Below are 25,107 nucleotides of genomic sequence, written 5' to 3' on the forward strand. Positions count from 1 at the left end.
CAGAGAGCAAATACCGAGTTTAAAAAGGGAAATGTTAAGACATTTCTGTGTACAGACATACAACTTATCTGTTAAATATTTGTCTGACTATATATATAAAACTTCCTGGGAAGTATAGCTTTTTTCTCAGTAGCAATTTTAATTTGGATTCACAGAACTGTTTGAATGTTTAAAAAAAAATTATGTTTATTATTATGGCTCATTAGTCTTTTTTCCACTTACTTTTATTCATTAATTTACTTTTTAGGAGAGGGATCTCACTCTGTAGCACAGGCTAGCCTAGAACTCGCATGCAGATCAGGTTGGCTGCAAACTCATGATCCTGCTGTCTGAGTCCCCTAAGTGCTAGGACTCAGACATTGTAGGCATGCGGTGGCACAGATGGCTTGTTCTTCACTGTCATCGGGCATATAAAAATCTGTATTTTGTTCTGATTTTTTTTTAAAAGAAAGGAGGAGTTGGGGGTGGATATGATCAAGATGTAGACATGTATGAAATAATAATAATAATAATAATTATTATTATTACTTGGTTTATCCAGACAGGGTTTCTCTATGTACCCCTGGCTGTCCTTGAACTCAGAGATCCGTCTGCCTCTGCCTCCCAAGTGCTGGGATTAAAGCTGTGTGGCACCACTGCCTGGCAGTAGACATGTATGAAATTATTAAAGAATAAAAAGACAATACTGTTAAAAACCTTACCAGCAATGCATTAGGAAGAGTAAATGCATGTTTGCATGTATTTCCCCCAAGTTGTAACTAATTTAGTCACATAATTTGCATGTTATCACTGCACAGCCAAAAAGAAAGCACAGCATCTCGAGGAACTCAACTTTTAAGACGAGAAACAACTGTGCTTCCCCCAACAGTCTTCCTCGGATTCCTACTTTGTTGTTGGCATTTGAGTCATACTTTAACTATTACAGGGTCAATTACTAAGCTCTCCCTGCCAATGCAAGCACAGAGATGCATGGGATACATAAGGTGTTTGCTGTCTCATCTCGTAAGGTTCTGGTAATAAAACATTACGTGTTGCACGGATCCTAAATGGTCTTATAATAAAAAACACAGGGACAGATATCGGGGTGAAAGCTGAAAGATCAGAGAAGCAGAGCTTAGACAGATGCCTCCGCAATGGTGAGAAACTGAACAGACATGCACTACAGAAACTCATAGATGGAAATTAACCTGAGCAGAAACCAGGGTGAAAGGGAACAGCGCTCAGGAGGAACAAAGGAGAAATGTTATGTAGTTGTTGATCACAAAAACATTGTTAGAAATGACACCAACGCAAAAACAAAACTATGATCAGCAAAGCAGACAAACTGCACTTCATCAAAATTAAACGACTTTTTTTTTGATGTGGGTGAGATGGTCTCACTGGGTAACCAGGGCTGCCCTGGAATTCCTGTAGACCAAGTTCACTGAGATCCACCTGCTTCTGCTTCCCAAATACTGGGATTAAAGAAATGTCACCACGCCAGGACAAACAGTTTATATTGAAGCATCAAAAAGAGAAACGCAGGCTGTGCAGACAGCTCAGCACTTAAAAGCACTGGCTGCTGCTCTTCCAGAGGACCCAGGTTCAAGTCCTAGCTCACGTGGCAGCTCACAACTGTAAACTCCAGTTCCAAGGGGTCCAATGTCCTCTTCTGGCCTCTGTGGACACCAGGCAAACTTATGGTGCACAGATGTGCACACATGCAAACACTCATACACATTAAATAATAAAATGTTTTAGAAAAAGCGAAACAAACCCCACACAATGGGCTGACATATCCAAATCCTGTACATGATAAGGGCACAGTTTTTAGATTACATAAAGAACTCATAACTTAATAAAAAGCAGGTACATCAATAAAAACTGGGCTAAGCATGGAATGGACATTTCTCACACACAAAAACATCATCATCAACAACAACAACAACAACAACAACAACAAAAACCCAGCCAGGAGTACATAAAAAAAAAACTATCACCAGGCAGTGGTGGCGCACACCTGTAATCCCAGCACTCGGGAGGCAGAGGCAGGTGGATCTCTGTGAGTTCGAGGCCAGCCTGGGCTACAAAGCGAGTTCCAGGATAGCCTCCAAAGCTACAGAGAAACCCTGTCTCCAAAAACAAAAACAAACAAACAAACAACAACAAAAAAGGACACTATCAGTCATTTGGAGAAATGCAAATCAAAACCACAGAGAGATGGCAAAGGAACACAAAAAATAAGCTATGTCATGTGGACACACTGGGACCTCTGCTAACGGGGGCAGTCACCATGCAAGAAGTGCCGCACCCCAGGATCATGAACCTGTCACACAGCCCAGCACATATGACTGCTACACATATGCTCTGAAAACAGGCCTTCAGAATACATTTGTATAAGAACACCCACCACAAACGAGTGTGCAGAAACTGCACCCACCCAAAGTAACAGCATGTAAATGGAATGAACATGTTTCACAGTACAACATGGATGAGTCTAGAAAGCATCCCGCCAGCAAAGGAAGAGAGTATGCCACTCATAGGAAATGCCTGGAACAAGCAGAACCGAGGAGACATAAAGACTGGTGGTTGCCAGGAGCTAAGGGAGGGCGGTGTGGGCAGTGACTGCTTAACACAGTGGGGTCTGCTACATGCTGGAGCTCAATGGAGCTGATGCACAACGAACACATTGTACAGTGCACTGTACACTTTAAAATACCAGACAGAGCTTCACCTTGATTAGGTAAATGGCAGCGGCTGTGGTTTCTGAAAATACTGTAATGCTTTCATTGTTAAAGGCTATTTTATAAAGTAAATGTGGTGGCATTGTGTTCCTCAAAATATTGTGCACCCTAATAAATTTATCTGGGGTCAGAGAACAGACAGCCACTAGATACAGAGGCCAGAAAATGGTGGCACTCACACCTTTAATCCTAGCATTCCAGAGACAGAAATCCTTCTGGATCTCTGTGAGTTCAAGGCCACATTGGAAACAGCCAGGTGTGGTGACACACACCTTTAGTCCCAAAAAGTGAGCCTTTAATCCCAGGGAGTGATGGAAAAAACAGAAAGATATATAAGGTGTGAAGACCAGAAACTAGAAGCATTTGGCTGGTTAAGCTTTTAGGCTTTGAGCAGCAGTTCAGCTGAGATTCATTTGGATGAGGACTCAGAGGCTTCCAGTCTGAGGAAACAGGATCAGCTGAGGAACTGGCGAGATGAGGTAGCTGTGGCTTGTTCTGTTTCTCTGATCTTCCAGCATTCACCCCAATACCTGACTCAAGTTTGATTTTATTAATAAGACCTGTTAAGATTCCTGCTACACACATCATTTGTTTTCATTGATACATAATTCTGCAAATGTTAAAACTAATCTATAGGAACAGAAAATACATCAGTAGTTGCTTGGGGCTGGGAATGGGTATGAGAGAACTTCCTAGAATAACAGAAGTGTGTTGTACCTTGACTGTGTTGGTGACAGTATACGTCCATTCATATCTATTATCCATACACACAAATCAAAACTTCCAACAGTACACTTAAAGTGAGTTAGTTAATTTTGCATGTTAATTTTGTTTTAATAACATTTGTTTTTAAGCCGGGTGGTGGTGGTGCACGCCTTTAATCCCAGCACTCGGGAGGCAGAGCCAGACGGATCTCTGTGAATTCAAGGCCAGCCTGGTCTACAGAGCGAGATCCAGGATAGGGACCAAAACTATACAGAGAAACCCTGTCTTGAAAAAACCCAAAACAAACAAATAAATGAACAAAATAAAACAAAATAAAATAATTTGTTTTTAAAAGCTAAGTATCGATTACTCTTTGAAGGCAGTATTGGCCATTAATGTTATCAACTTTCCTGATGTAAGAGTATGTTTATGATACCCACCAAGCAAAGTGGTGTACACACTATTGCCAAGTATTTGTTCATACTTTGTGAAGATGTGTCTACATTTTACTTCACCTGCCTAAGGTACCTGATTGGTTTAATAAAGAACTGAATGGCTAATAGATAGGCAGGAGAGAATAGGCAGGGCTTTTGGACAGAGGGAGGAACTCAGGATGAATCTAGTTGTGCAGGAGATGCCAGCGAGACACAGAGCAAGTTAGACATACAAAATGGAGGAGAGGTAAGAAGCCGCTTGGCAGAACATAGATTTATAGAAGCAGGTTACTTTAAGTTATAAGAGCTAGTTGGGAACAAGCCTAAGCTAAAAGCCAAGCTTTCATAATAACAAATCTTCACATCATTATTTAGGGGCTGGCAGCCCAAAAGGAAAGTCTGACAACAACTCATCATACGTTGATTATTTTTTTTTTACATATAGTTCTTATTTATTTGTGTGTGTGTCCATATGTGTGCATGCCACAGCTTGAGTGTGGGGTTGGAGCACAACTCTCCTGGGTCAATTCTCTCATTCCACCCTGTGGGTTCTGGGGATTGAACTCAGGTCAGCCTAAACACAAGCACCTTCACCTGCTGCGCAACCTCATGTCCCAGGCATCATGCTTTAAATGTGACTCTAAGTGAAAGTTCTAACTGTCAGATAGTCAGCACAATGAAATAAGGACTCAACGGGGCCGCTCACCAGTTCTGGAAGAGGACAGACGGTCCCAGTGTTCATATACAACCCTTCCACGACGATGAAACGCCGAGTCACACGAGCCTTTCGCGGATTCTTTAAAAAATCAGACAAACTCCAAATATAAATTGTTACTCCCAAGGACTTGTGCTCATAAAGATTTATTTAAAAAGAAAAAAGGGCCACAATGAATTAAAACTCAACTCTTGAGATCCTATTATTTTGACAAAAACACTAGTGAGAAGAAGCAGCTCCCTTCCTCAGGCAGTTTTTAGTTTATGACGTCAGCGAGCTGACCTCATACACCACTGGAGCTGCCCTAGCAATATCAAACAATGTCCCAGCCCCAGAACGGTTGGAAGAAAGCCTAGGGAACTTAATGATGAAGCACAGACTCCAGAGTGAGTTACAAGGTAAAAACAGTCAAAATTACACAGCTAGGATTTACATATTTCAGTGGAAAAGGAGAAAAAATTACAATGAAGACCATTATCAGCACCCACGGATATGGCCTGAGGAGCAGGGAGAGGCTCAGATGATACAAGTGTGGTGGGAGGTAGAAGATAACAGTATGAAAAGGGAAGTGTGTGTGTGTGTGTGTATGCGCGCATGTGAGTTATACTACTGTATTTCCCTCTGTGTGCTGACAAGCTCTAATCCTCCTCTCCCATCAAAATACAATGCACTCCTTTGCTTCCCCTGCTCCTTGCTGATCTATCAGTTAGTCAGGTAAAATCCAAATGCGATCTTGTCTGATCAAACACAAAGTGGTATTCAGACAGTATGTATCTCCTACTCCATGTACAGAAGGCCAGGAATCTCTCACACCCAAGAACCTGAAGATACTGCAGGTGTGACAGACTGGAAAACCTGAGTTAGAACTCACCCTCACCTCCCTACGCAAAGATTTCTTACATGTGCCCCATCACTAATTGTAACAATGCTCTGGGGTATTTCAGGACCAGCTAGTGCTGTCTGCATAGAAGTACTTCTACTCTGTAGGGGTACACATCACAGAGACTGCCAGTCTCCCACAACTCACAACTGAATGCTGCAGCCCACAGTTGAACACTTTCAAGATGGTAGTATGGACCTGTCAGAGTCACCAGTGGAAAGAGGCCACCTGCATGTCAACACACCGCATCCAGACATCTCCCTTTTGAAACATGTCCTGTTTGCTGGAGGAGTTTTTGCAGGGCTTCCTTACACACACTAGTTAAGTGCTCTACCATATCCTCATTCAAGTACCTGCTTAGGATTTCAAAATAGTCAATGCAGGAGACTTAGGATGAGCAAAAATATATATGGAAGAATTCTAAAGATCAGCCATTCTATGCATTGATAGCTTTTTATCTTTCTTTTAGATAGTTATGTATGCATCAGTTTTTCAAAAAAATCAGGATTTTACTATAGTAATTTTAGAATCTGATTTTTAAAAATATTACATTGTGATCATTTCTTTCTTTTTTTTTTTCTTTTGGTTTTTCGAGACAGGGTTTCTCTGTGTAGCTTTGCGCCTTGCCTGGAACTCGCTTGGGAGACCAGGCTGGCCTCAAACTCACAGAGATCCACCTGGCTCTGTCTCCCAAGTGCTGGGATTAAAGGTGTGCGCCATGACCGCCTGGCATACATTGTGATCATTTCTAAGTTTTACTTAAAACAGTTTTACTTTGTTCCTTTGAAAGATTTATATTTATTTTATGTATGTGAATGTTTTGCCTCCTTGTATGCATGTGCATGTGTGAGCAGTGTCCACACAAGGTGACAAGGTGGCAGCACGAGACGCCTGGAACTGGAGTCACAGTGCTGGAAAATGAACTGGGTCTTCTTAGTCACTGAGGCATCTCTCCAGCTCTTTACAACATGGCTTTACTAGAGACATCCCCTCTTGTGGACATGCTGCCTCCTCACCATTCGCAGTGCTGGAAGCAAGCAGCTACTTTTGGTTTGCATTCTACATCACACTGTAAGTATGTGCCAATCTTTGACACAATTTCTATTTGTTTTCTAGAGACAGCATCTCAAATAAGAAGATCTTTCAAAAAATAAAATGTGAAGTTATTTAATAGCCTACTCCCAGCAGAAAAATGAAATATAAATTAATTAGTATAAAAGTGAAATTAAATTTCTAAGATACATAGTTTTCTTTCTGATGGTTATCCATAAATATCTCCATAAACTATAAATCTTATGAAAAACACACATGAAATCTGAGTGTGACAGCTCCTAAATCACGCCATGAAAACCTCCAGCAGCCTGGCTCCTTAGTTACACTTCCCGAAACAGTATTTATTCTAGAGGTTGGGATCTAGTACTTAATCACAATAAAGGCCATCTTTTTAGTCTGTTGGAAGAACTCATCTGTTTGACAGTCTCAAATTCAGAATTTCTTTAGCTTTTTCTTAATTGTATAAATATGGAACTTTGGCTGATAGTATATTTAGCACAAAATGGTGAGTTTATGCATATTCAATACAACAATGTACATATTCATGAAGTAGCTATCACACAGGCTCCTAAACAAAGATGACAGAATCATCCTGAAGGATAATGCAAATGTTTAGGAAAATCTAAATGAACACAAAACCAAAGAAGGCAGTGAGCATTTCCATCAATTACACTAGTTATGAATGAGTTCCTTGGGCCTGGTCAAACTTGAAAGGGGTGCTTGAGATGTGAAAACCAGGCTTCCAAGACGGTCCACACACCATGGGGTCCTGTTGCAGAGCCACAGATCAGCTCAGCCTTTCCTACCCACACTACTTGGAAAATAAGTCATAACCCTCCCCACGATGCTTTGAACACACTTTCTCTAAAGTGCTGCTTTCTAATCATGCCAGGGAAACACTACCTACCTAATCACCACATCTAGGGGTGCTCAAGGCTCCCAGGCATTCCCTCTTTAGGGTGGCTGCTCCCCACAGGCAGTAGGAGCTTTAGGAGGGCTTAAATAAGTATATTCTGAATTTAATCCATGCACCTCCTTATCACCTTCGTGTGTTCTGGAGCTCCTACACAGAACTCAGAGTACTGTCTCCTCAAGGGCAAGCTGCTGCTCTCCCCCTGACCCCTAGAGAAAGCCACTTCGACCTCCTCCCACTAAGTATGACAAGGTTCTCCAAACTGAAATACGCATTTAATAAGCAGGAACACCCTTACTTAGTATCCAAGTGTGATCCGCAGGCATGTTTTCAGTGACAAATTACCATTTCATCTATAATTCAGCTGCTTAGGAAGTACAAAGAGCTGCACAATGTTCTTCAAAAGGATCATACCTTTTGATCTTCAACCTCCTGTTCTTTTAGCAGTCGCTCCAGGTCAGCTACATCATTATGCTTAAATAACTTAATGTCACTGCGTGATGCCTGTAATCCTTTCTGGATAGCAAAGCAAGCCGCACTGTCCCTGCAAGGAGGAGAGGCACCAAATTGGGGTTAAAGGGCCTTGTCAATGTTCTCAGAAGAAGAACGCCTGCTTTTGTAAGTTGACCAGCCTCCAAATGTTACCTGAAACACAGCAAACAGAGAGTATTTGAGCACTCATACTCACTGCTCTTCACTCTGCAAGGCCTTTCACGTGACTACTTATCTCTTCCAAGAAACACAGCTAGCCACATCCTGACCTCTCTGAAATCAGGATGCATGCTGTGGATGGCATCTGAGCTTACTCACATGCTCCTCTTTCTAAGAACTTTGGAAAGCACCGGTGACCTGATGTCAGTGGCATCTCTGTTTACCTGACTCCTAACTCCATGACTCCTTCATGAGGAAAACCATTGGCAGTCAGCTGGAGGCACAGCTGCTGGGCAATAAGCACGTGACTATAGCCAAGCAGCACAGGAAACTGGTTTAAGCTCACACACACCAGCTGCGGTTGAGTGAAGAACTTAAGACAGTTGGCCTTTGAAGGGTTATTTCAATGGCACCCTGCATCCCTCCCTGGGAACACAAACTTCTACCCAATGTCGTAACAATGAGGAAATCCAGTGGAAAATCTTCCACTTGGATGAGGAAATCCAGTGGAAATCAGGACTGTCACCATCACAGCAGCAATGAAGAAACTGTCCTGGGGTGTCGAGGCTGAAGCAAGGGCTGAGAATGAACCGCCTGGCATTCAGAATGACACAGTCATCTCCTACTTCCCATTTCCCCAGTGTTCGAGGAGGCCAACCATGACAGATGGTCCTGCAACACTGTCATCTGTAAAGTCCATGCTCCAGAAACACAACTCAGTTAGAAGGGGGAAAAAATCCTCACAATGTTTTAAGTTTAGAATTTTGTGTTGGGCCACCTTGGGGTACATGTGACCTGTGGACAGCAGGCTGGACATGCCAGTATAGACTGGAGCCAGATAACATGGAAATGTCTGGGTTCCAACTGAGCACTTCCAGCTAGTATCACCACTAAGATGACAGAGACCAAGATGACTTGGCAGTGAACCCAAAGCAGCCAGGATAAAAAGGCTGCAATGAGCCATCACCAACACACTTGAAACAAGTGAACTCAAGCAGAAAGCTGAGCAAAGAGAAGCCACAGAATCGTACGGAGAAGGCATCCTGAGAAACAGATTTGCAATGAGATACACAGTGGACCAGAGGGAAAGAATCAGTGAACAGAAAGAAATACTGAAATGAGTCAGTGAATGTCAGAGAGAAACAGCCTGGACAGAAGAGAGTAGAGCTCCGAGGACTTGGGGAGGGGGCGAATGCAAAGCAAGCAATCTAACATCCATGTCAGTGGACTCAGAGGAGAAGAGAAAGACATTAGAACTGCAAACTGACATGAACAAGCTGGCTAAAACCCAATACAAAAATGACTTAAACCTAAGGTTAAAGACAGTGAGCAAAACTCCAACAGGTAAGGGCAAATGAGGAGTCACAAGGTGTACAGTGAAACCCGAGTCCCTACAGGCTCTCAAGGCTGTCAATGCATGCCCAATCCAACGTGGTGTCAGCCACTTAGCATCTGTCTAGATGGCCAAGGGACTGCCTTCATCCTTTACAGTGTGGACCAAGACTCTGTTTATAGAAGTACAACAAGAAAAGCATAGAGGCATGACTTCACAGTGTCAAATGGGAGAAATCTAACACAGAGTTTAAGACACTAATTCCCCCATCCCCTGCCTGTCTTCAGGTCTGAGGACAGAGACCTCCTGGTAACAGAGGCTATCTAAGTGTGTGAGAGACCTATGTAAGAGTCAGGATCACCCATGACAGCTGCACTGACCACAGACCATGAGTCCTCGTCACCCTTAGTCCAGAGCAGGGCTGTTCTTGTGCGTTCCCAGTGATGTGCAGCTTCGGGGCCTTATGGTATCGCACAGTTTGACACCACTGATGGCCACAGGTGTGGCACAGGAGGTAGAGTACATCTCTCCAGAACAATTCTGCCATGTTGGACAGAATCCTGTAGTGCCTGACTATATACCTGTGACTATGAGGACAAGTCACCTGGGTCTGTGCAGGGGCTTCTGAAAATCTATTAACTTTTTTAGGTACTACTGATTCATCCCTAAGCAACCTACCACCTATGGATTTGAGATGAATTTGGGCTTGGATCACCCTCTAGTGGTCAAAGTGTGGCAACACAACAGCCCACTCATTCTAGAAAGACAGGCACCAGCAAAGGTGATGTTTTACACCCAAACCATCAAGAACCTTCAATAAACAAAGACCTTGGGCAAGAGCATGGGCTTAGCCATTAAGAGCACTGCTGCTCTGCAGGGGACCTGGGTTAATTCCTAACAGCACATGGTGCCTAGTGACCACTCTTAACCAGAACAAAACCCCTGAAATAATAACTACTTAGTAGGATGAGACAGTCAACACAGAAAGATGATACCCCCAAATGTAAATGGAGATTGGAGAGATGGTCCAGTGGTTAAAGTGTTGGCCTTACAAGTATGAGGACTGGAGTTTGGATTTCCAGAACCCATGTAAATGCCACCTGTAAAGAGAGCGTCTCAGAGCAGGCTGGCTAGCAAGATTAGTTGTATCAGTGAGATCTGGGTTTGATTGAGAGGCCCTGCCTCATTAAATAAAGTACAACAACAACCCAGCTAATTGCAAACATTAACCTTGGGCCTCCACATATATGTCCACACACAAGCATACAGAAAAAAGGAAAAAAGAACATTTAAATGGGAGGCAGGAGAGCAAAGGCAGAGCTTCCTTACTAGTTCATTTTTGTTTAGGGTGCTTACGTTGCAATCATTTGAAAACAGCTTGTTATAATAAAAAGATGTACTTGAAGCTGCTGACATCATCTACATAATCAGAGGCTTTTCCCTCGCAGTAAACAGCCACACCATGCATCTAGGGAATTCACCTGAGATTGTAGACTTGCTGTGGGAAGTCAGGGACATCCCCACCTCATGGCTTCTATACCCATTATAAAAGGTTTTTTAAATTTATTGTATGTGTATGAGTGTTTCTCTGACCATATTATATGTACATGATATGTGTATCTGGTATCTAAGGAAGTCAGAAGAGGGTATCGAATACCTTGGAACTGGAGTTACATATAGTTGTAAGCTGGTATGTGGGTGCCAAGAACCAACCTGGAGCCTCCGCAACAACAGCCAGTGCTCCTAAGCACTGAGCTGCTGCCCCTGCCTCAGCTCCTCTATCCTTAATAAGCACTGTGGCAAGATCACAGAGACCTGGAGAGCGAGAAGGGAGAGAGATGAGGAGTGTGTGACTTGGCCAGACACAGTAAGCGATGTGAGGTTGTGGTCTTGACTCAGGACATCCCGGGGCCACAGAGCTGACAGGGAAGGAAACGGCACGCCTGCTCTGGACATCAGAAACGATCATGGTACAGGAGATTGACTACTGCACTGTAAAGCATCTTTTGGGTGAGGGTCTCAGAGCTCTTGGCTAGGGAAACCAAACAGTTATAAAACAAAACAAAACAAAACACCCCAGAAGACTCCTTCGTCCTTTAGGCAGATATTTTCCAAAGCAGGACCTGCTGAGTCTGACAGCACAGTGCTGTTTCAGAAGGAATCTGGTTAGAAGTGTAGGTGAAGGCACTTACACAAAAACAATATCCCCTCTCTTAGAGTATGCAGGAATCGCACTGGCTATGGTGGAAAATCCATATGAGTAAATGATGGCTTCTTCGGTCCTCATAAATTTTGCCAGGCGCTCTTCCAAATCCAGATGGACATCTATTTTACAAAAAAGTTAAAATAATTAACTGTCTTATAATTCTTTTTCCTTTACCAACAAATGAAAAAAAGCACATTAATTACTGCCTCTTTCACCTTATAGATAAAATGCAACTTTAAAAATATGTATTATTGCTTGTCTGTGCTTGCACCACAGCCCATGTGTGGTCAGAGGGCAACGGTGAGAGCTAGAGCTGGCTGTCTCCATCCAGTGTTTCAGTGTTGCGGTCAAACTCGGGTCTCCAGGCTTGGCAGCAAGTACTTTTACCTACTGAGCCATTTCACCAGCCCCTAACATGGAATTAAAAGCAACAACAACAAAACCACACACACACACACAAACAAAACAACAACAACAACAAAACCAACCAACCAAACAAACAAAAACCCAACTAAACCAAACCAAAAAAACCTCTAGATTAAAATAATTTAGGACCCAAAGTTCTTCTGAGACATGTGAATGGAAAGCAGCTCCCTGTCTCTAAGCATGGCAAATGGAGACCTCAGGTTAGCTCCAGGCTTCTTACGTGTTCCAGGAGTCTGGAGTTAAGAGCTGTTGCCAAGACTAGAGGTTGGTCTCCACAAACTGAGGACAAGGCCCCATTGCTGAAGTCAACACCTACACAGCTCATTAAAGATGAAGAAGTCGAGCTGGTGCCAACACAGAGCCTCCACCCCCACGTTCTGAACTCACTCTGTAAGCAGGTTGGCCTCAGACTCCCAGACCCACCTGTCTCTGTCTCCTGAGTGCTGAGGTTAAAGAGCCCCGCTGCCTGGTGTCTGTTTGTTTTCTAATGAGAGACAGAAAAGGAGTGGATCCAGATGGGATGGGAAACTGAAATCACGATATATGACATGAGAAAAAAAAATATTTTCAATAAGAGTGGGAAAAAGAACACTGGTATAACAGGATAAATTATAATACTGAATTGACATATCAAGTCATTGACATGTTTAGTCAATCATAGCTCCTTAAGGCCTTTCAATTTACAGTCTAAGCAATTAACTCATGCTCAGAAGGAAGGACAATCAGCCCTTGGAGACAGCCTGCCATCAACTGGCTCAGTCTTAGAGCTTCAAAGTCACTTTAAAATGAGGCAGTCTGAGGAGAGAACTGGAAATGTAAGCACCCATGTACCCATGGACCACAGCGGGCTCATGCCTGGAGGACCAGATCAGCCACACGCTCCATGCTAGGAGCACTCCAGCACAGGCAGGGGAGTTGGTTCTGGCTCCTGACACTAAGGGAGGAATCAGGGGCAGGGAAGGGAGTAGAGGCAGATTCCAAAGCAGTGGAGGAAGGAGTTAGGGTGTGTCCACTGATGATACTCTGGGTAATGGCCAGGGCAAGCCTTGTCCAAGTGAGGGATGGCAGATCCCAGATTAGCTAGATTCCTTAAAAGGTGCTAGACTTGTGAAAATAAACAGCAGATCCATTTCAAGCAGGCGGTGACAGAGCATGTGTCTCCACACTTACTGGTCACAATATCACTGTAAGGAACAAGAATACACTGCCAACTGCCACAGTCAAATTGCAGCCTAAATAATTTCCTTACATCAACATTAAATTAATGTAGCTTTCACGGGACTATGCTTAAGTGCATCAGCAAGTCGTAGATCCATGACACTAATCCCATGTAGAGTCTGAGGCAGGTGGTTGCTCAGCTTCTAGAGAAATGTCACTGGGAAAAGGCTTCAGGAAAAAAGTCCAGAAAGAAGAAAGCCATGAGGACTTAACAGCTGGTCACCCCACAAGGTGCTGGCATAGGCATATCTTCCTTCCCTTTTCTAGGGTCCCAGCATCATGGCCTGTGTCTCTGAAGCCCAGGCAAAAGACACCCCTCAACTACAACCCTGTCTCTGGCTGGGAGCCTACCATAAGCTTCAGTGTTCAGCTGGTAGGTGGTAGACTAGGCCACCAGACCATGGTTAAAAGCTCTCATCTGTGATCTCCGTTTCAGAACACTATGCAGTCTGTCACACCATACTTTAGAGGCAGATGCAACATTTTTTACTAACTCTGAAAGGGATTTCTATCGATTATTATGCAGACTTCTTAGCTCTCCAGACTCCGGTCACTGGTGAGGTGAGGGATAAGACTGGAAAGCTGGACATACCAGGGCTTATACCAGGGCTTTAGAGGGAGCCCCTCGGCTAATGGAAACAGTATGTCAGAGTATGCTCATCAGTGTTTACTTACACTGAACACCACACACACACACACACACACACACACACACATAGCTGCAGGAGAGCATGCTCATCACTGTGTACACTGAACACCACACACATACAGGTAGAGTATACTGGGATGGAGAATCTGAGTGATAAATCAATGACCTGCCTAGTCCCCAAAGTTTCTCAAACTGTGGCCTTCCCTCCTACCTAACAACACCGATTTTGGCTGGTGTCAGTCTTGCAGAGCAGGTTCTGAGCTGGGTCAACAGGGGTAAGTGCAGAACTTGTTTCTCTTGATGTTAGCTTGTGAGTGAACACCCCCCCCCCCACCCAAGGGAGAGAGGCAGCAGGAAAAACCACCAAGGGCTGTTCTGTGACTGCAGATGGCCCTGTCTTCTGTGTGTAGATCCACTCAGGACAGTGAGGCCCCAACTATGCATGGAGTAAAACTCAATCATTACCTTTTCTAACTCACATCAGCAGAGAAGAGGCCAGGACTGGGAGGTCTGTGTCCATCATTCCCTAAAGTGTCTCATATTCAATGCACTCCAGCCCTCTGAGAACCTGAGACAAGGGTTCTGACCACTGAGCTCTCAGCTCCACAGCTCAGACTGCAGCCAAGCCTCTGGAGGTTCAGGCTGGGCACCCATCATTGGGTGTACATTCACACAAGCCTGAAACTGTTCCACGCCTCCAGTATCTCCTCTGACAAACATGAGTAAAAGCCACACCTTCCTCAAAGGGCTTCTGGGAGGACAATAATTTAACATGATATGACACTCAGAACAGTGCCCATCTCTCAAAGAGTATTCAATTAAACCAACATCTAAAAAAAAGGCTTTAACTTCAAAAAATTAAAGTCTGGTTACTGGTTACCCCTTGTCTTCCAATGAAGTTATTGATTTACAGTAGTTAAAGTTTATTTTCTGTAGGGCCACTTGTCCGGCCTCATTTACAGTAAGGAAATAGCAAAGCTTCTTGGCTGTTTTCCAAAGGAAAGACTAGAAAACAACCAACTTCACAATAGCTCAAATTCAATTTACCATATTATCTATTAAGAACTTTCCATTTTGGGGTAAATACTATTCTTTTCCCTGTTTTTTGGGGGTGGGGTGGGGTGAGGTGGGTGGTTGAGACAGGATTTCTCTGTGTAGCCCTGGCTGTCCTGGAATTGGCTCTGTAGACCAAGCTGGCTTCAAACTCAGAGATCCACCTGCCTCTGCCTCCTGAGTGCTGGGATTAAAGGTGTGTGCCACCACTGCCCAGACTAATAAATACCATTCTTAAAAAAATATTTCTGGGCCACTGAGATAGCTCAGCAGGTAAAGGCACTTGCTGCTAGGCCTGACGACCTGAGTTTGAGCTCTAGGATGTACATGGTGACAGGGCATAACTGACTTCTGCAAACTGCTTTCTGTCTCCACACAGGAGCTGTGGCATATGCCCCTCCCCAAACATAAATAAATGAGTGAAAATTCCCAAGACAGGGGAGACATTAACTTGACTACTTAGGAGGCTGAGGCAAGAAAATCCCAAATTAAGGCCAGCCTGGACAACTTAGTGAGACCCTGCTTCAAAATAAAACTACAAAAAAGGGCTGGGGATATAGTTCAGTGGTACATCGCTTGCCCAGCATGTGCAAGGCCCTGGGTTCAATTCCTAGCCACATACAAGCATGCATGCACGCATGCACTCACACGCGCACATGCATAATTCTTCCTAAAATTAAAAACGACAGTACTTGTGTATTCCAATGAAGAATGTCTCACATCCAGGATGCCGTGTTATTCTTACTGAAATGCTCTAAGCTATATGCCTGAGGACTGCTCCCTACGCCTACAAAACCACAATCTTATGGCGAAGAAAAGCAGCAGCCAATCTAGGAGTCTGAAGAACGCATGGTCTTCCTGGTCCCAGCTGCAGCCCAGTTGATTACTCTCACCAAAAAAATGAAGGCAGGCAAGGACGTTCATTGCTGAGCCTGTCACACAGTGGTGTCTTTTGATTCAGACTGAGACTAAGAAACAAGTGAGGATTACGTGGAAGAATGGCTTCCATGTACCCAAACAGGAAAGCACTGGAACAAACAGGCACAGGACACCCTCCTGAACACACAGTTCCTGACTACCCTAGAGGGAGACAAGAGTCCCAGCTCTAAACCACAAAGAAGTGGGTGGGAAACATTTCAATCATGACTTTCTATCTACTTTTAAAGCACAACTAACAACACACATTAGCTGTATAAATCAGTAGATTTGTGTGTGATTTCTAAACATGACATGCGTGCTATGAGCTGGCCACTGTAAGGACTCAGGAGGACATAGAGTTCAGTTCCCTCTGTCGTACTTATGGGAGGGAGGAAGGCCACATTTACTCTAAAATCAGACCAACTTTAGCTCAGTCACCGCGCCACAGTCTTTCTGTATTAGTCATCTAATAGATATGTTACCTTGAATGGTTAAAAAGAGAGAAAGAGGATTTAAACGCCTTATTTTGTCTGTGTGTGTAGGTACAGGTGTGCCGCGGTGCAACCATCATGGTCAGAGGACGAGGAGAGGCGGTTCTCTCTTCCCCCTGTGGGTTCTAGGGATCTACCTCAGGCCTTGAGGCTGGGCAGCAGTACCCTTACCCGCTGAGCCACCTCACAGGCCTGGGGGGACACTTGAGCAAGGAAAGTTACTTCTACTGTAAGAGGTTTATGGTCATTATCTACAAGTTAAGAGAAGATCTCAAAGGGAGGGAGCTTTGAAAACAGATGCCCAAGAGCACAGCAAAGGCGGAAAGTATCAAATGAAAAGCAACCCCTGTGGGCCTAGGGAAAGAAACTGTAAGCCCCGAGCCATAGTTCAAGCACATAACAAGTACAGAGGAGAGGAGGGTCCCCACATCTGCTATAGGGCTCAGGGTGATTCAACTGCAGGGCTGCTGCAGAGGTCTGAAATTCGGCCTGAGATGATTCAAGTAGATTTTACTGAATGCTGACTCTAAAGCAGGTCACTATAATCATTCAAAACCATTGCTTCCAGAATAAGGGGAGACATCACTCACCTGTCATGTGGTGGCATGGCAGAGAAGACATGCCCCACCCCCCACCCTCCAGCCCATCAATGCCTGAGGCAGGTGGGAGAGCTGGCCCTGCTCCTCATCAGCTGCAGCACTCTGGGCAACACAGTAGAGCTGGCTCTGAAGGTGTAGGTGTAGGGGAACTGACCCTCCCACCTGACCCTCAGATGTGAAAGCAGAACTGGCCCCGCCCCTTGCTCATCCCTGCAAGGGGTGAACTAGCCAGGGCAATGCAGAACAGACCCTGGTGATGAGGACAGGGGACAGCTGGAGGGCTGATCAACCCTGCAACTACCCAGGCCCAGAAACAGGTTTATGAGTTGGCCTACCCTAACATCTACCCAATCTGTGATGTGCTGGAGCATGTGAAGGGACCAGTCCTGCAGACCCAAAGCTGCAAGACCTCCATGACAACACAGGTCAACAACAGGACATCCAAGATGAATTCCAGAGAGGGCCCAGCATTGCTAGTGTAGCAGAAACCAGAGGCCTTGAATCAGACCCGTGACTCTTGCTAGTAAAGATACATGGACAAGGGGTTTACTGAGGGACTCACTTGTCACACTGCAGCTTTTGGGACAAGACTGATTTTGTCCCTTTCATTTTTCTTTTCTTCTTTCTTATCCTCTTAAATATTATTTTATTTTATTTTGGGGAGTGAATGCAAGGGCAGAGGGCAGATATAAAGGGACCAGGAAATTTATGGGATGGAGATGCATGATGTGAAAGACGCAAACAATAAATAAAAAATAAAGTTAAAAAGAAAACAGAATAAGGGAAGAACAACCAACCAAACAGAAAAAACCCTGCCAGAAAACAGAAAAAGTACAAAGATTACACAGGCACACACAGAGGAAACAGGCCGAACAAGGAATGAACCACCAGTCCCATCACACAACTGCCCTGCTGCACACGAGCCTGCAGCCCTGGTCAACTGGACCTCAGTCGTGGTTTTCGGACATATGGGAGTGACTGGGTGGCTGCAAGCATTTACACAACTGTATATTCGCTGTCTGCTTCTGCTGGTTATTCAGACACCTGAACAATCAGATCCAATTTAAATCCAAAATACACTCGTTTGGGGGCAGTGGAGACGTGTGTGTGCCCACACTTCTCCCAAGGCTGTGGTTTTTCTCTGGTGTCACAGAAGCCCCAACACATTCACATCCACATTAAAGCACAGCCCAGGCCAACCGCAAAGCTATTTACAACTGACACCTGCTTGGCAAAGGGAACCCATGGCCTCCAGTGGAGTGCCACTGCGTCTATCAACCACACGCAGGACAGGTCCCACGCCAGGTGTAACTGGCAAACACAAAATAAACTGTTTCTGGGGACGGTGGGGTGGACTTTTGATTTTGTTTTGCTTTGTTCGGGCATTTTGTTGTCTTACTTTTTTTCATTCTTTTTTAAAAGAGAAAATGAACATGAACTTGCATAGAATCTGGGAGGAGTTGGGGGGGAACATGATCAAAATGTAGTGTATAAAAATAAAAAACTGAAAAAGAAAGCAAGTAAAAATTAGAGCATAGAACAATGTGTAAAACAGTTTTATTTTTGAAAAATGGGGACAATATTCATGTACAGAAGTCATCTGCACATGCTGAAGAGAAGCCTGTGGCAGGGCAAACGAGAGGACCAATGGCGGCTGACTTTGTTTCTGGGTGAGATGGTGGCTGAGAGGACACGGTAGGTGGGGTAAGGCCTGAACTCTGCATCTGGACCAGGATACTCAGTGAGGAGCGCTAACAGAAGAGCATCTAGTACTCAGAGGGAACTGGGTCGTTTTAACTGTATTTTCACAGCTCTGGAGAAATCTATCTCATCTGTCTTCCCAGATTAACTAAGCAGCAGTCAGGGCTAAACAAATAAAAACCACTACAAACTCTGAAGAAAGCAGCTTCTTTACTCCGGCAAACTCAGAGAGCAAGCCTCATGAATCAGATGGCAGTCACCAAGTCGCAAACAAGCAGCTTTTCCTGTTTTCTAGTCCTGTGCCAAGGAAACAAGTCCCTACCAGTGAAAAGCAAGCAAACCACACCACTTGTCTTAGACCAGAAGGCAGTGGGAGGCTCGGGTCTGAGCTCAGTCCTCTGATCCTGCCATTTGAGCCTGACTAGGCAGTTGGGACAGCGGGCCTAATTTCAGGGGTGAAATTCATGAACTGTGTGTGACTGAGGAGGAGGAGGAGTAACTTCTTGAGAATTCCTTCTCTTCTAAAGAGTCAGGAGGATGGGAGGTAAGAATCTCTGAGTTCTAGCTATACCCTTCAGGGCACCAACTCTCCTCATCTTATTCCAGCATGAATAAGGCACCACCAAAGTAAGAAACAAAAGAAGGGTCTCTTTCATAAAAACATGTTTCCCCACTGGGGTTAAGACATAGAAAATGCAGAAATGGAAACAAGATAGTCTCCTAAACCAGAAGGCCATTTCCAAGATTCAGCCCCTGGAACACTTAATGACAGTCCAGAAGCAAAGGAAACTGCACACAGTGAGGTCTCTGAAGGCTGAGCTGGGAAGCTCCTGGTAGTTGCTATCTTCCACCACTGAGGACTCAGTGAGCCTGTCCCAGGGTCTCACACACAAAGACACTGGTGACTCTCCACCTCCATTGCAGAAAGGAAAAAAAGCTATAACCACAACCTAGAAAATGTGTTCTTGCCTTTCTCCGTGGTACTCACTGCCCAGGGCTCTTGGCCCGCCCTATCTTCTGACCAGGTATGGCCTCTGTTAGCTCAGGCCAGTGGGCACTGGGAAAGTGAGGTACGAGGCCGCCCGATCTGTGGGAACGGCACTGTCATCGCCTGCCCTTCCGTTCCACAGCATGGTGACACCAGACACGGATCCCCACATTACTACAAATAGCAAGCCCCAAGCAGCTGGCCCTTTCGCCCAACAACTGGCATGCACAACCCAAACAGTCTTTCCCACACCATCTGCTGGAACTCCTACAGGAGAGCCTATCACAGCACATCCTCAGGCCCCTACCGCTCTTCCCCTACTGCTCTTCCACCCACAACAAACGAAAACCAAGAAAGTGCACACACTCAGCTTGATGGTTAAGAATGTTTCCTAAGGAGCTCCAAACTCAAACAGATCCTTCAAGGGAGTCTGAAAAAGAATGTGACTTACCAAACGTTCCATAAAATCCTCGGGGTCCACAGGTACCCACGCCATACTTCTTTAAAGATGCTAAAGCTGCGGCCTGTAGGGAAGCAAACGCGCTGATGATTTCCTGGGTGTGGTCCTGACGACCCTCGCTATTCTTGGACCTACATGGCACCTCCCCGCCTTCCCCTTCTTCCCTGTAACTATGGCAAATCCATCAAGTCCAGGCACCATGTTCCACTCTCAGACCCAGAGGGCTCCTCTTCCCTCTCCCACTTCCCCGCTTCCTGGGAACTACAGCAATTCTGACAGGGTTTAGGAAATAGACTAGTAAAAGAAACACAGACGGAGCAATGGAAAAGAGACATTCGTCTACTTCTAAGAGCCCATTGGCCACAGGTTTTTCCTGAGGGTGTCTGCAAGTCCCAATCCTACAGGAGCTGGGCAACTTCTTGGATGTCCCCTGACTCCTACCTAGGTCTGGCTTCCGCGCTTCTCTGGCTGCCACTCACACTGGGCCCAGCCGACACTCTGCCAGACACAGTGGCACAAAACGCTGTCCTTCTCGGATGACCCACACCCGTCTTCTACATTATCTCTGCAGCTAGCAGTGTCTGTCCCACTTCAGAACTATGTGCTACTCACCTTAACCCGAGGGTTGGCCAGCAACCCAAGAAAATTAAAGGAGGCAAAGTTGACACATTCTTTTCCATTTACCACGATGTTGTGGGTTGGAGGGCTGGGGAGAGAGACAGAGAGTGGTTCACTTCAGGACCCATCTGGGCACAGGAGAGCAGGCACAGCACAACTATGCAGTGTTTCTACCCAACTTGTTCTCCACCCCTTTCCTTCTTACTTTCTGATAAGTTAGAATAGTGAATTAAAAGTCAACACCTTCCCAACCCTGCCTCGAAAAACCAAAAAAAAAAAAAAAAGTCAACATCTTCCCATCAGGTCTGTTCTTTAATAAACTCCTTGTACAACTTAAAAAAGAATAAGATGGTAGGGGCTGCTGGGAAAGACAGCAGATGACTGGGGTTTGGTTCTCAGCACAGACATGGTGGCTTACACTGCTTGTGGCTATAGCACCAGGAGATCTGATGCCCTCTTCTGGCCTTCACAGGCACTGCACACATGTGTTCACACACACACACACACACACACACACACACACACACACACACTGAATACATACATTCACTTAGGCAAAAAAAAAAACTATACAAATAAGTTAAGAATAAATCTAAAATTTTTTTAAAAGATAAAGGAATGATAAATCTTTGATTTTATAACTTAAGAAGACAGTAGCTAAATAAAATGTCTAAAAACTAGAATAAAACAACCAGGGAAGAAACATAAAATGATCAAGATCAAAGGCAAGAACAGGGAAAGTGAGTTGTGATATTAGAAAAGGTGTTTTTAAAAATGTAACCTATAGCAACCCACTGAGATAACAACTCATTTCTAAGTAATGCTCAGATGCTCTTTGAAAGGGCTCCCCCATGACCTTTCATCACCCCTCATAAAAGAATAAGAGAAGCCAGCTCTACAGGAGCTGTGTGGGAGCTACAGATGTACTGAGGTGGGAGAGAGGCTCCTGGGGAGACAAGCACCAAGCCCTTGGCTGATGTAAGGCAACCACACATCATGATGAAATAGACAGATGCTATCAAACTGTTGTCCAAGTGAGGAAAAGGTCTGTGTCCTGGAACTGTGGCTTCAGTTACACTGCTGGCTGGCTGCATCTGTGGTGATCCAGAAAGAACTGGCACACTACTCTCAGAGGCACTATTGATTTCTTTTTAAACAGAACTGGTAACGCGTAAGAAAAAGAGGTACAGAATTCTGGAAAGCTAGAGAAGGACAACCTGAAATCAACTCACAGTGTTTACATATAAAATGCAAGAAGACTCAGCACTTGGGAGGCAGAGGCAGGAGGAGCTCTGTGAACTGGATGGTAGCCTGGTCTACAATAGTGATTTCCAGGCCAGCCTGGGCTACATAGGGAGACCCTGTCTTAAGAAAACAAAACAAAGCAAAAGAAAAAAACCCACAGAAACATGAGCACATAAGCACACGGAGAGTAGGGAAAAGTTAAAAGTACAGTGAGCAGATGTTCCAGAAGGAAGGAGTGGAGGGAAGACAGAGACACATGGCAGGTGGGGGAGGTGGTCACCTCTCTCACTCATTTGTCAGCCAAGCAGACAGGAAATGTCTGAGATGAAATACCTGAGCAACAATAAAATGCCTAATGCAATGGATGCAAGACACCCTGAAATAAAGCAAATCTTTGCTTTATTATAAAATACTAAAAATATGCTATAAAATTCAGTACTATAAAACACTGGTATTTTCTTTTTCTTTTGGAACAGGGCCTCACTTTGTAGCTCTCAATAGTCTCAAATTTACTCTATAGCCCAGGCTGCCCTTGAGTTCCTGAACCTCTTCCTGTCTCTGCCTTCCAAGTGCTAGGACTGGTTACAGCTGTGAGGCACCACGTCCAGCAACCCTGTGTATTCTAATATACAATATGGGCAAAATATCTGCAACAGCCTACAAGATACAAAGCAAATCTCAGCAAGGACACAAGAATCGTTCAGAAAGGAACGCACTTCCCAACAACAAAGCAATGAATCACTAATCACTAAAATGATAGTTCAAGCAAAGCAATGTTCTTGGTTTAAGAAAGAAAAGAAAATTTTAAAAATTCAAAATGAATAATTGGGAATATGCAGGTACCAAAAGCATGTTTTAAGGGCTGGTGATGGCTCAGTGGTCAAGGTGCTTACCACAAAGCCTGATGACCTGAGTCCAATCCCTGGGACTAACTCCTGAAAGCTGTCCTCTGACCTCCACAGGCACGCTGTGGCATGCATGCAGATACACACATACATAAAATATAATAAAAATATTGTTTAAAAGTGTCTAACTCTTTTTACAGGACACATGAAAAGTGGGGGCTACAACTGGACAGGCCTTAGGAAGAACTTACATCCCTGAGCAGAGATCATTACCCCTTATCTACACTTTCTAACCCATCCTAAGCAGAGAGGAGGTGGCAGTGCTGTGTCTTTCCCAGGCCCCAGCATAGTGCTCTCTTATGTGAGAAGTAAACAGTGTCTTTCAAAATCTACAAAATTCTGAATATCTGCTCCTAAAATATCAGAAAAAAGACCAAATCTCTACTAGAAAAAGTAAACACATATAACTGAGTTAAACTAAATTAGTGAATTGTAAAAATGAAAAAAGGCAAATCCCAAGTATGACTCAATTTACTAAACACAGAAATGACCCTGGATAAAGTTCAGCATGGATATTTAAACTCTCAAAACCAAGATCAGAAGGAGATAGATTTGATAAGACTCTTCATCTGAAATATGTAGATAACACGGAGGACAATGGAGGCATTCTCTTTAAGAATAGAAACCAAAGCTGCTTAGTATTTTCTTACTGCCCAACTTATCACAAAAGGCCACACTGTGTGTACTGAGGCCACTTACATAAACAAAAACAGTCACACTATCACCTGCAAGGCCCTGCCTCACCTCACATATAGACTCCAGACTCATGAAACCACCGGAACTGTCTAGCGGTGGGGCCAATCTGCAATGTATAATAAAACACAGGCAGGCAGAGAGAAAGACCCAGCACGCTGACAGCTGCAGAGTAGAATGTAGACCCCCAGCTAGCAGGCCACACACCAGTTTCTTCCAGCGTCAAAGTGGAGAAACCATATACAAAGGTGGATTCCAGTCACTTTTTATTTCCTTCTTTTGGTTTTTTGAGACAGGATTTCTCTATGTACCCCTGGCTGTCCTGGATCTTGCTCTGTAGCCAAGGCTGGCCTAGAACCCACAGAGATCCACCTGCTTCTGCTCCCAGAGTGCTGGGATTAAAGGCAGCACCATCAGCATCCAGAATTCCAGATTCTAAGGAGCTTAAAAGACACTCCAACAGAAGCAAATAAAGAACAGAGTCTCAGCCACCTCAGGGAGGGAGGGTCATTCAACACAGATGGCCCAAGGGACTGAGCTTAGAAAAATGAGCTAGACACAGGTCATCATACTCTGCATGATTTCTTTCACATGAAATACCTAGACTAGCCTAGTCTGCACAGAGGGTAGATGAATACTGTCAGGGCCTGGGCAGGGACGGGGGCAAGAAGGAAAAGGCTTGGGATTTACTTCAGGAGAGAAGAAAATGACCCAGAATTAGATAGTGGTAATAGTGGCACACCTCTGTAAATACAATAAAACTTACTTATTTTAATTGAATATTTTAAAAGAATTAATTTTATGCTATGTGGGTGCTCAGTAAAGCTTGTTTTCAAAGAATAAAACTAGCACAAGTAACAGTTTCATGTCATCTCAGTACGGAAGCGAACAGTATTATAGCAGCAGCGGTAAGACTCAGTTTATCAACATCGAGAAAACATGCTCAGGACAAGGTCACAGTTCAGTGGGACAATGCCTGTCTAGCACACAAGGTCCAGATCTATCCCAAGCACCACAAATGTTGGTAAAATCACCAGTGTGCTAAGCTGGGGAAATGGCTCAGCATTGAAGAGCCTGCTGTTCCATTATGAAGACCAGAGTCCAGATCCCAGCATCCTTGTTGGGTGGCTTACAAATTCCTGCCACTTTAGCTCCAAGGGACCCAACAACCTCTTCTGGCCTCTACAGGCATCCCCCCCGACACACACACATGCTTTTGGACATTCTCCCTCTCTTTCTCTCTCCCCCAACAACCTCTTCTGGCCTCCACAGGCATCCCCCCCCGACACACACACATGCTTTTGGACATTCTCCCTCTCTTTCTCTCTCCCCCAACAACCTCTTCTGGCCTCCACAGGCATTCCCCCACACACACACACGCTTTTGCACATCCTCTCTCTCTCTCTCATACACACACACACACACACACACACACACACAACTAATCAAACTAAAAAACCTTAAAACTACTGTGTTGCCTCTTCCTAGTTCTCTACCACTGAGCTACAACCCCAGCTTATTGTTATTATT

At 44.5% G+C, this 25,107-nt stretch overlaps 1 protein-coding gene across 1 annotated transcript in view; it reads right to left on the minus strand.

Annotated features, from left to right (window-relative positions):
• Sptlc1 (serine palmitoyltransferase long chain base subunit 1) overlaps window positions 1–25,107 on the minus strand; it is a 45,386-nt gene that overhangs the window by 14,831 nt on the left and 5,448 nt on the right. The window contains exons 4-8 of the mRNA XM_036187707.1: window positions 20,729–20,822; window positions 20,108–20,180; window positions 11,600–11,732; window positions 7,838–7,967; window positions 4,569–4,658 (exon numbers count right to left, since the gene is read on the minus strand). Of these exons, the coding sequence (XP_036043600.1) occupies window positions 4,569–4,658; window positions 7,838–7,967; window positions 11,600–11,732; window positions 20,108–20,180; window positions 20,729–20,822 (520 nt within the window). The remainder of the gene's footprint in view (window positions 1–4,568; window positions 4,659–7,837; window positions 7,968–11,599; window positions 11,733–20,107; window positions 20,181–20,728; window positions 20,823–25,107) is intronic.

The sequence above is a fragment of the Onychomys torridus genome, chromosome 5, assembly GCF_903995425.1.
Source record: "Onychomys torridus chromosome 5, mOncTor1.1, whole genome shotgun sequence".
NCBI lineage: Eukaryota > Metazoa > Chordata > Mammalia > Rodentia > Cricetidae > Onychomys > Onychomys torridus.